Source organism: Thalassophryne amazonica, chromosome 12, assembly GCF_902500255.1.
Source record: "Thalassophryne amazonica chromosome 12, fThaAma1.1, whole genome shotgun sequence".
Taxonomy (NCBI): Eukaryota; Metazoa; Chordata; class Actinopteri; order Batrachoidiformes; family Batrachoididae; genus Thalassophryne; species Thalassophryne amazonica.
In genome coordinates this window covers 99,594,361-99,606,542 of record NC_047114.1, presented here as the reverse complement: position 1 = coordinate 99,606,542, position 12,182 = coordinate 99,594,361, and the positions used below count along the sequence as shown (strand labels likewise).

At 43.9% G+C, this 12,182-nt stretch overlaps 1 protein-coding gene across 8 annotated transcripts in view; it reads right to left on the bottom strand.

Moving 5' to 3' along the window:
• Positions 1-6,844, bottom strand: part of LOC117521889 (discs large homolog 1-like protein) — a 90,176-nt gene extending 83,332 nt beyond the window's left edge. For all 8 annotated transcript variants that reach the window (XM_034183235.1, XM_034183236.1, XM_034183237.1 and 5 more), the window contains exon 1: positions 6,590-6,844. In XM_034183235.1, the coding sequence (XP_034039126.1) occupies positions 6,590-6,829 (240 nt within the window). In that variant the 5' untranslated portion in view covers positions 6,830-6,844. The remainder of the gene's footprint in view (positions 1-6,589) is intronic.
• Between the last annotated feature and the right edge of the window lie 5,338 nt (positions 6,845-12,182).

The window sequence follows — 12,182 nt, the reverse complement described above, 5'->3', positions numbered from 1 at the left end:
TTTTCCTTCCCACTGTCGCCAAGTGCTTGCTCACAGGGGGTCGTTTTGACCGTTGGGGGTTTTACGTAATTATTGTATGGCCTTGCCTTACAATATAAAGCGCCTTGGGGCAACTGTTTGTTGTGATTTGGCGCTATATAAATAAAATTGATTGACTGACCAACAATACAGCCTCTGGAGCATTTGCTGAACTTGGACAAGTTGACTGGAGTAAAGCAGCGAACAGGGCGAGTGGTGACGTCAGCGGATCACATCAGAGCTGGTCTGAATGATTATAACAAGAAGATAAATCTGTTATAAACATAGGAATAAATACTGTAACAGCTGCAGACAAGAAGGAAAAAACACGCAACTGTTTTATCAAGCCTTGACAATGTAAACAAGTCAAATAAGTACCTTTTTAGACAGCTCAAAATGCTTTCTGCAGCTTGTTAGCCGTTTGCGTGCAGCTGCAGCTTCCTCTGTGATTCAGGAGGTGATTAGAACCGTTTTCAACAGACAATCTGCAGAATAAAATGATTAATCTGCCACAAAATAATTATTTTATATAGGCAGCATCCAGCGCAGAGCGCGTGGCAGCCAGTAGAACAAAGAACGGCGTCCAGCTGTGAACACAACGCATCTGATTTGCAACCACCGCAAAGCAGATGTAATAAACACACTTTATTCGTGGCCAGTCTGTATGCAGTCGTTACAACTTATTTTAGTCCATGATGTGGACATGATGGGCACGCAAAATATCCGTTTTACACACTGTCCCAGTCCGCTGCCAAGCCACAAATCCCTGTCAGTTGCAGATATCAGCAGATGACGGCGAATATACAGTGCATATTTGGAGTATGTTTGTGTATGTATGGAGTATGTAAGGCGGATGTCATCCGCAGCCAGAATTTTGTGCAGCTCAAAAATCCTGGTAACGGAAAAACGTGCCTCTGTGGATAATTGCGGATGTGTGCGGGTGTCGGCCGACTCATAACTATGTTTCATGCATATTGCAGATGTTAAGTGAATATGAGCCAATTTTGTGCGCAATCCATACGCAAATCCTAAACGCCAGTGGGACCGGGCCCTTATATAGGCTTTGAAGGATTACATCAAAACTACTTCACAGATTCTCACCAAATTTGCACCACAGATAGATATGTGGCCAAGTGATTAATGCATTTGGTTTCAGTGCAGAAGGTTCCGCGTTCAAATCCCACCCCTGCCACATTTCTTTCACATTGGAGTTGCGTCAGGAAGGGCATCTGGCATAAAACCTGTGCCAATTCAACATGCAGATCCACCTTGGATTTGCCGTGGTGACCAGGAGTGCAAACAAGGGAGCAGCTGAAGGGACTTACTATAGATATTAGGGCATGGAAGACTCCACTCTGAGCAAAATTCACCTCCACTGAATTTTGGAGGCGATCCGAATCCAGATTGGCGGATCCAGCTAACTCAGCTAGTTTTAATAATATTTCTGTTTCAGCACAAAAAAATGTAGACCATCCAATGTGGTGACAAGAATTTAGAACTCCACCTATAACTGTTTTATTTATGTTCACCAATTTTTTAATATTCAACCTTAAAAGTGTAAAAACGACAGAAGAAACATGTGAAAATGAGCAACGTCTGAAATGTGGACGTAGGAGGCAGCAGGAGGTTTCCACTGATGACACAGTCTGCCTGAAGAGCCTCCTCCTCTTCTTCTTCTTCTTCACAGAGCTGGTGAGGAGGAGGAGGAGGTGGCAGAGTGCAGATTCCTGCCTGCCAAAAGCAGCTATAAATAGGAGCGTCAGCAGCAAGCGGATGCAGCGAGGCGCTCCGGAGGAGGACGAACACGTGGAAAACATGAAAACTGTTCGAGTCAGTGCCGCTATGCGTTTACCATTACAGCCGTTTGCACGATTAACTCACGACTCAATACACACACACCCACCCCGGGTCAATCTGATCCATTGACTGAGCAAAGATTTAGTCTAAATCATTGGATAATTAGACTGAGGACTGCTGCAGCCACAGGAAATACAAGCTCTGCATACAACCAACAGAAGAAACAAAAAACAGATTTATTTATTTTTTTAAAACTTCTGGTTGAACCAACCCTGTTCATGGACAGGATTTGAAGGTGTAGCCAGGGACCGAAGGGTGTCCAGTTTGGTGCTTCATGATGATGATGATGATGTGGTTCTGTTGTCTTCATCAGGCAGTGACCTCCGATGTGCATGGAGCAGGTTCGAGGCTGAGTGTGAAGCGACTGGGAGGAGGATCAGCACATCCAAATCTGAGACCATGGTCCTCTACTGGAAAACAGTGGTCTGTCCAGTCTGGGTCAGTGGAGAGTTGCTGCCCAAAGTGAAGGAGTTTGAGTACGGTGCATCTGGAAACTATTCACAGCACTTCACTTTCTCCACATTTTATGTTACAGCTTTATTCCAAAATGGAGCAAATTCATTTTCCCCCTCAAAATTCTACTCAATACCCCATAATGACAACATGAAAGGTTTTTTTGGGTTTTGTTTTTTTTTTGCAGTTTTATTAAAAATAAAAAAACTAAGAAATCACATGTATATAAGTATTCACACTCTTTGCTCAATACTTTGTTGATGCATCTTTGGCAGCAATTACAGCCTCAAGTCTTCTTGAATACGAGGTCTGTGATAAAACTAACGTACCTTTTTATTTTTTTCAAAAACTATATGGATTTGAATCACGTGCGATTACATCAGACAACCTTGAACCCTCATGCGCATGCGTGAGTTTTTTCATGCCTGTCGGTTATGTCATTCGCCTGTGGGCTGGCTTTGAGTGAGGAGTGGTCCACCCCTCCCGTCGGAATCTCTGTCTGAGAACTTCCTGAGAGACTGGCGCTTTGCTTGATCAAAATTTTTTCAAAGACTGTGAGGCACATCGAAGTGGACATCATTCGAGAAATTCAGCTGGTTTTCTGTGAAAATTTTAACGGCTGATGAAAGATTATGGACTGTTGCTGTCACTTTAAGGACTGCCCACGGAGCGGGACGTCGCGACGCGCCCTGAGCCGCTGTCGTCAGCCTGTTTCGAGCTGAAAGCTTCCAAATTTTAGCCTCTGTTGACCCAGGACGTCGTGAGAGAACAGAGAACTTTCAGAAGAGGTCGGGATCAGCAGTTTATCCGGACATTCCACTGTTAAAGGAGATTTTATTAATGAAAGACGTGCGGACGGGTCCGCGCATCGCAACGCAGCCGGCGCGGTGCGGCTGCACAGGAAAAACACCTCCGTGTTGATAACCATTTGTAAAAACCAGGCGGCTTTTGATGGCTTTCAGTTGAGTGAGTATCTGAGAAATTGTTTAACAGCTGGACATGTTCCAACTTGTCCTTAAGGCTTCCAACGGAGGTGTTTTTTCCTGTGGCGGTGCGCGGCACCGGCTGCATCCCAACACACTTTCATTACAAAATCTCCTTTAACAGTTCTCAGGAAGTTCTCAGACAAAGAGATTCCGACGGGAGGGGTGGACCACTCCTCACTCAAAGCCAGCCCACAGGCGAATGACATAACCGACAGGCGTGAAAAAACTCTTGCATGCCCACGAGGGTTCAAGCTTGTCTGATGTAATCGCACATGATTCAAATCCATATAGTTTTTGAAAAAAATAAAAAGGTCCGATACTTTTCTAACAGACCTCGTATGATGCCACAAGCTTGGTGCAACTATCTTTGGGCAGTTTGGTCCATTCCTCTTTGCAGCACCTCTCAAGCTCCATCAGGTTGGATGGGCAGCTTCCATGCACAGCCATTTTCAGATCTCTCCAGAGATGTTCAATCGGATTCAGGTCAGGTTATTAATGCACTGTCAACTGTGGGTGGGGCCTTATATGCGGACAGATGTGTGCCTTTCCAAATCATGTCCAATGGCTCTTAGTTTTTTTCTTATTTTTCTTATTTCTTAGTTTTTTTTATTTTTAATAAATTTGCAAAAATCTGCAACTTTTCTTACATTGTCATTATGGGGTATTGTGTGTAGAATTTTGAGTGGGAAAAAATTTTATAAATTTTGGTATAAAGCTGTAACTTAAAATGTGGGAAAAGTAAAACGCCGTGAATACTTTCCAGATGCTCTGTATCTCATGGTCTTGTGGGATTTAGCTTGAGTGTGAGATAAGTAGACTGACTGGGGCTGCGTTTTGTATCATGGTGAAGGAGTTGAGCCAGAAGGAGAGACTCTGAATTTACCAGTCGATTTACGCTCCTATCCTCACCTATAATCATGAACATTGGATAATGACTGAAAGAATAACGTAATGGATAAAAGTGGCCAAAATGAGATTCCTCTGCCTGGACTCTGGGCTTAAACTCAACAGGGTGAGAAACTCGACTATCTGGGAGGGACTCTGAGTACAGCGGTTGTGTTGTCGCATGAAAAGAGCCAGCTGAGGTGTTTAGTGCATCCTGGTCGTCTCTTTAAAAAGGTCTTCCAGGCACGTCCAACTGAGAGAAGGCCCCAGAGAAGACCCAGGGCATGCTGGAGGGATTACATTTCACAGATAGCTTGGTAACACCTTAGGATCTCCTGGGAACAGTTAGAGGACTGGCCAAGGATAAGAGAAGCGTGGAATGAGCTGCTTGGTCTACTGCTACAGCAAACCGGAAGTAGCAGAAAATGAAAGAATGAGTTCTGGTTCTCAAAGTGGTTCCAGTCTGTATCCATGGGTCTGAACATATTACATTCAGGGAATCAAAAACATTTCCATCAAATTGTGTTAGAAACAGCATGAGAGTAACTTTCACACTCATGACGTCATCGTGGTGACCTCTACCGGTTCCGCCTTCCTCTGGTTCAGAATATGAAAATTTTTCCTTTAATTGCCAAGAGCTGTGGTAACTACCAAGTAAAGTTCTTGATGAAGAGGAACTTCTGCATTGGTGCTAACACAATCCTCGACTTGGACAGTATGAAACCTGATGAGACCAAAAGCATTCCAGGCCATCACAATCACAACCTTCTTAAACAAAACAGTAATAATACCACACTCATCATACACTCATCCTAAGGTTAGGATACTGTGCCCTCCAAAAGTATTGGAACACTTGGAACTTCACACATTTTAATTTGTTTATGCCATTTTAAATACAAGAAATACAAAAATATAAAGATCTTATCTTCCTCAAACTCAAACTGAAAGCAAATTTCTAAAACTTGATAAAACCTGTAAATAACCAGTTTTCTTTAGACAAGTCAGGGGATGGAAACATGAACATTTCCAAGTCACTGAATATGTCTTGGACTTTATTTACATCAATTATGAAGAAATACAAAAGTTTCTATCACCAAAACATTAAATCTAGGCTTTCATCTGAAATGTACTTTCTGTCAAATTGGAGCTGAACTTTCAGGTCTTCTTTTAATTGGCCACTTGAATTTTCAATAGGCAGCCAGGCAGGGGTCAATTACAGAATTACACAGGGGGCAAAAAAAATTCCAAAGATGCTCCAATCATATAGAAAACTACACATTATTTGCCTGATCATAAAGATTCCAAAAAGGTATAGTTTGGACAATCTGACTGAATGTTATGGAGTTATGAGGTAAAAGCAGCAAGAATGGTGACAAAACGGGGTCAAAAGTTAAAGTTGCTCCATTAATTTTGCTCCAGCTGTATTTGTGCTGAATTTGATGCTTGTATCACCATTCGAAGGATTGTTTCAGTTATCTGCTGCACTAATAAGCCAACAGAGCATGAACCAGCTGCTGTCTGTTAGCTTAAATGTATATAAAAGGTAACCTGAATTAAAGGAGAAGTGCTGCTTTTAACAACCTGGACCTCATTCCTGGCATAAAATATGGTTGTTTACTCACCAATATAAGTTTGGTGTGATTAGAAGTCCATAGTTCAAACAACGTGTTCAGTTCAAATCTGAAGCAAACATTTTTCTTCTTCTACTAAGGTGGATTACAACTTTTTGTGGTACACAGCACCAACTACTGGACAGGAGGAACTTAGCAGCCAATATGAGACACTGATTTGAAAATGCAGCCCATTCAACCAGACATGTGGTGCCATGACATGTCAATCATCTGTGTCCAATCAGATTTCAAGGGAGCCCATTTAAACCCCGGCCTCTGCTGTAGCTCCACCCATGCCAAGAAGTGTTTGATATTGGACATTTCCAGTTTCACTGTGACTGAGATTTTGGCACTTCCTGTTTGAGTGTGAGCTTGCCACTGACTTCCCGCGAGATTCCATGGGATCTCGTCTGTCAATCTAGGAAGTATTTGACATTTGAACATTTCCTGTTTTACTGTGGATTTTAATTTTGGCACTTCCTGTTTAGGACGCCCTGTACCACGAGTGAGCTTTGTGCTGCTGCGTGACGCTTTGCTCATATTAGATTGAACTATTTAAAAATATAAATACAGTGTTTTAAACTAACTATGAAAAATAAAAAGCACCCAAAAACCATTGAAACAGAAAAAAAATTATTTTGGCTAATTAATCCACAAACTAGTTCAATTAAGTTAAAGCATTTTAAGACTTTCTGTTGAAGTTTAAAACTGCTGTCATCTGAACATGGTCCCGCCCATGTGAGGCAAGGATCCCGCCCCCGCTGACATGCCGACACCCACCTTGCAGCCGAACATGAGGGAGATGGTGCTGTTGGTGCAGGCCACCTTGCAGTGGCACAGCATGGGTGAGAAACACTCCACATTCCTCACGGCAGGGGACATGTTGTCGGCGCCGGGGCACTTGGCTGACAGGTGCCTCCGGCGGGAGTGCCGCCGGCTCTTCCCGCGCCTGCTGCCTCCTCCCCCTTCTCCATCTCCTCCTCGTCCTCCACTGCTGCTGCTGCTCCCTGCTCTCACCATCCGCCCTCATTACTCACGTCGCTCCATCACAGCGGGGAGGAAACGACTCCCACGGCACTCCCCTCATTCATGGAAGACCGCCCCTTCACCCCTGAATGACCCCTCCTCCTCCTCCGTCAGAATCTATCGCCTCCTCGAGCACGCGACTCCTGTCTCCCTGGTCTGCTCCTCTCCTCTCTGCCTGCGTCTCCACTGACTGCCTAAAGATGATGATGATGATGATGATGCAAAACGGGCGAGCGAGTATCACTGTGTGTGTTGAGTATCGCTGTGCTTAGCGTGCATGTACGCTTTCCTCTGTGGGGGTGTGATTGGCCGAGAGAGAGAGAGAGAGAGAGAGAGAGAGAGAGAGAAAGAGAGAGAGACTGGTCACATGACTCATTGTAAACCAGGAGGGATGGGGGTGTATCCTCAGGGAAGATACAGCGATGTAGGACAGACTGTGTGATGTGGACGAGGAGAGAGAGAGAACTACAGAGGAGGAGAAAGGAGAAAAAAAAATATGGAGAGGAGGAGAGCAGTGAGGAGGAAAGGAACAGACAATAGAAAAACATGAAAACGAACCAATCAGATATCACCAAAAACACCACCAACAAAAAGGTCATGTGAAGGTCGTGTCAGGACAAACCTCCGCTCCATCCCCACTTCCTACTGCACCCAACTGAAAGCGGCTGTCTCCACGGATCTTCAGCACAGAGGGACCACAGTCAGGGCCGTGCACCACATGGCCATGGTGTTGCAGCTCATAATCCCTCATAATGTAAAAGATCCTCATCAGATTCTCTGTATGTAACCCTTCATTTGACACAAGGTCATCCCGCCAGAGGGGAGCACCCGCTACAACGCCTCTGCACAGGTTATTTCAGTAACAAGGGTGTCCTTGGACCCGCAATGGCAACACGTTTCAGCCAGACCTCATGGGGCAGTGGGACAAGGCTCTGTGGAGAATGACACAGTGAGTTAAGAAAGTGCCGGACACTGAGCACAGGCCAACTTCAGGAAGAAGATGGTGTGGACTCATCCTGGAGGCCCGGCCGACACAGAGACGCAAGTCCCCGACACCAAGCATGCCGCCTTTTTGAATACAAGTGGTTTCAAAGTGAGAGGGACCTGCGGATTCTGATCTGCCTGTATCAAGGTTCAGCAACCTGGTGTTACTCTGAGGGCTCAGCAAGAACAACCAGATGGCCCCAAAACAGAAAGTACCAGAGGAAGGTACAACTACCTAAAGACCACACAAGGACCACTCCAGAGCAAGACGCCACCCTTAAATCCTCCACTGGGGGAGAAATTTCAGACATACGACATTTTCTACCACTAACATAACAATGACAAAATTAAGTTTAAGAAAAAAAAAAAAAAGACGGTAGGTCATTGGCATCATTGGCATTTTGAGGGTACACTGATTTTTTTTAAAAGCCTCCCTGATGACTTTTTTAAAGGTTTACTTCTTTAATATTTAGAAAAAAGATTTCTCACAAATAAAGCAGTCATCAAAGGCGGCACGGTGACTTAGTGGTTAGCCCTGGTGCCTCTCAGCAAGAAGGTCATGGGATTGATTCCCGGGCTTTCTGTGTGAAGTCTGCATGTTGTCCCCGTGTCACAATCATAAAAATGCTTATTCAGGGTCTGCTCCTGACCAAGGCAGCGTCTCTACATCTGGAGTTGGTCCCCGGGCCCTGGACTGTGGCTGCATACTGCCCCTAGTGGTTGGATTGTGTTTAACTGTAATTAAGACAGTTAAATGCAGAGGACAAGTTTTGTTGTATGAATATATGTGCAATTCAAAGTTTCTATTCTATTCTAAAAGTTTCTATTCTAAAGGGGAGGAGACTAACAATGTTTTAACATCACGAGGGTTATACAAAAGGTGAACTTCTCCTGTAACGTAGAGCGATGTACCGCAACCCGCACACGTGGAATTTCAACGAGGACAAAGGCAGAACAAGACCTCTGGCTTGACGCCTTTAAATTAATTTATTCTGAGGATCATTACATTCTGACTTCATCCACCCACTGTGTCTGTCTACACCTCTGTGAGAATTAGTCATCCAGTGTGAAGAGCAGAAGACCAGAACAGTCCTCACAGAGGTTCAGAAATGATGTTAAATAAGGGTCTAAAATCTCTGTTTGGAAGGAGATCATGGATGAGATAAATATATGGTGGTGACCTGAGCTAGACCCGCGCATGGCTTCAACCTGCATCCAGGACCACAAGTCTGGAGTAAAGGACTTCTGGGGGTTTGGTGGAAAAACGAACACACCAGGTGTCATAAAAGAACCTTCACAGAGCACAAAACCAGAAGAGAAGGTCTGCTTCTGCTCTGTGTGGGAGGCTTGTCTCTTCCAGATGATAAAATCAAAACTGCAGTGTGACTCTACGAATACTTCATACACGTTTTTAAGACTTCATGACAAAACGTGCGTTGTTACGATCACGTCAGCGTGAACAAACCTTTGTTAGTGTTTATTGTGTCGAACATTCAGGTCAGACTAGGTTTACATATTTCACTTGGTTCCAAACTCTCCAAGCCTGCTCCAGACTAGTTTCCAGTTTGAAAATGAGTTTTGTGAAAGTTTGTGCTCTGGCAGTCTCCGGGTTCGAAATGACGACAACAGAAATACTTATAAAGTAGATGCGAATACTACTTCTGTTGCATTGTATGCGAGAAGAAAAAAGAAACAAAAAACAAAGACAAAGAAAGAAACAAAGAGAAACACCGAAAGACGAAGCTTCTGTCCAAATTGTGTTTCGGACGGTTTCCACAAATTAGCTACCATCAGGCTTTGCTGCTGTCTGAGCGCCTCATTATCAAAGCCTGAGTCAGTCCTCAGCAGAAACTCACACACACTCACACACACTCTGAGTGTTTACAGTGATGGTGATGTCAGCCGACAGCTTCAGATGTGACGGCCTCCTAAATTTATCGGGCTGTGACAGAGACAGTGCTCATCCCGACCCGGTGCTCACAGTCCCAGTCCAGGGTCCACCAGTGTTCTTACCTCGCCGTGCGACAACCGCTACGTGCTCGCCACGGGCCGTGCTGCATCACGTGATCAACACCACCATAAAAACAAACCGTGACCATGAGTTATAGCGATGATGTAAGCGAGGAGAGTCTCCACGGCACCAGCTGAAGAGGACGCCGTCAGAATGACGGTAAAACCAGCACAGTCCCAAAAACAACACTTACAGCTGCATCTTACAATAAAATAAAACAGGAAAATCCCTTAAAAAAATAGAACATTGTGACAAAGACCAATATCTTTTGTCAGTTATTTCAGAAACTGAAATTTTTATATAAACAAAAAATGTTTCAAGTATTTTGTTTAAATATTGATAATCATGGCCTTCGACCTAAAACAATTAAAATTCCTGAAATATTTTAGATATAACTTGTCTAGAATATATAAAATTTTCAGTTTCTGAAAAAAAAGTGAGCACCTTCATAATATTCTAATTTTTGTGTCACCTTAAGTTTTGGTCCTCACTGTGGTTTTTCCAAAGTTTTTTTTTTTAAAGAAATGTTGCTGACTGTTTTTGCTGCGTCACATGACTTCATGCTGCTTTGCGATTGGTGGGTTGGTAGATCAGACGTCACAATCAACACTTAACTAGCTGCTAATTAAAGTGTGCATTTCTTTTTCACTCTCCAGATTTAGTGTTGGATGTCCAAAGTCGCCTTTAGACTGATACGGCAAAACAGGCGAACCTGACAACAGCTGATCTTAACGGAACAACACACACAAAAACAGTTATGGATACCGTAAAATACAAAATATATAAAAGTTTAAAACACCTCCGGCTGGTTATGAAGCCAATGGAAAATGTGTCACATGAAGATGTTAAGAGTTTTCCTGGTTTTCCGGACCACATGTGTGGCAGACCAGAAGTGGAGACTGCCTAAAATTTTTCCCACTGGAAAAACACCCACTGAGAGCTGCTACAGGCAGTTTTCCTGCCACTTTGTTTCATTTCTGCAGGTAGTAAACAAAACAACAAGTGTAACTCCTGAATTCTCCTGGACGTACTTGACAGTGAAGTCCAGCAGCTGACGCTGGCTGCTAGTCCACCGTTTCCAGGATGACAGACAGTGAACTGGACTTTGGGTTTACTAAAAAAGAGACCAACATTATTCAAACACGAGGAAATCAATTAGAAACACTGATGTTCCAAACTTCAGCAGCCATTAACTGACGGTCAAAAACAGTTGATGGCTTTAGTCAACCAACTAACCAATGAACAGATTAACTGTGTCGGTTTTTCATGATGTCTGAATCCTCATCTTCCCTGTTGATTCTGTGAACACAGTACCAGCAGAGTGCAGCTCAGAGTAATCCATGTGAGCTTGGTTCCCCCTGATGGACTGCACTGTGCATAGCAGCCCAGAACATCAGAAGTTAATTAAAAAGAAAAGAAAAATATTAATAATAAATTATTCTCAATCTAAACAACAAGCAGGTTAATCAGTCTAGAAGACTGACTCACTCACAGCTTAAAATTTCTCCATTAGACATTAATCTCCCATCCTCTGCCTGGGTGGTTGCCTTCCAGGACCCGCGGTTCTACAGTGTGGTGATTGACAGTCTAGACCAGACCATTCAGACCCGTCTTCTAGAGTCAGCTGACTGTCCAAATATGAAAACGTTTCCTTGCTCCCACCACCAAGATGCGAGAAATCTTGAGACATGAAGGACAGTGAGTTCATGTCTACTTAGTCTAGTCCAGGGGTGCCTGGAACACATCAGGGTCCAGAGGGAGGTGCACCCGGGCTGGGATTTTACTGCTCTGGGTCCTACTCCACCATCAAGTGTATTTGGAAGTCTTGGAAATACAAACAGTGTGGTACTGTACGGTAAATGTGACTGGAGGACGCAGTTCTCACAAACATAAAGTGTCTAAGGAGAGCAGTGAGGGAAGCCACCAACACACCCAGGCTACTCTGAAAGAGGCACAGGCATCTGTGGCTGGGTCTGGAGAAAGTCCTGATCATCAATGATATCACCTGCTGAGGTGATTGGTAGCCAGGAAAACCTGCAGTATGTTGGCCCTTCATGGCACATGATTGCTCTAGCCCATCGATTTCTCTTTAATCCACTAGATGGTGGACACAGCTCCTGAGCTGTTGCAGGCAGCCACCATCCTGCTTAGTGTTATTACACGTCGTCAGGCATTAGATTAAATAGTAACCGATGATGCGCTGACTTGAACTTGGGTTAAAGTGATCTAAAAAGGCCGTTTTGTGTAGCGTCCGGGTGCAGCAAGAAGCTGACAAATGATTGTGGAGTGAGCTTTCATAAGTGTGTATTATATGCAATATTAATGATGTGGGGAAATGACTAAAACTGCTGA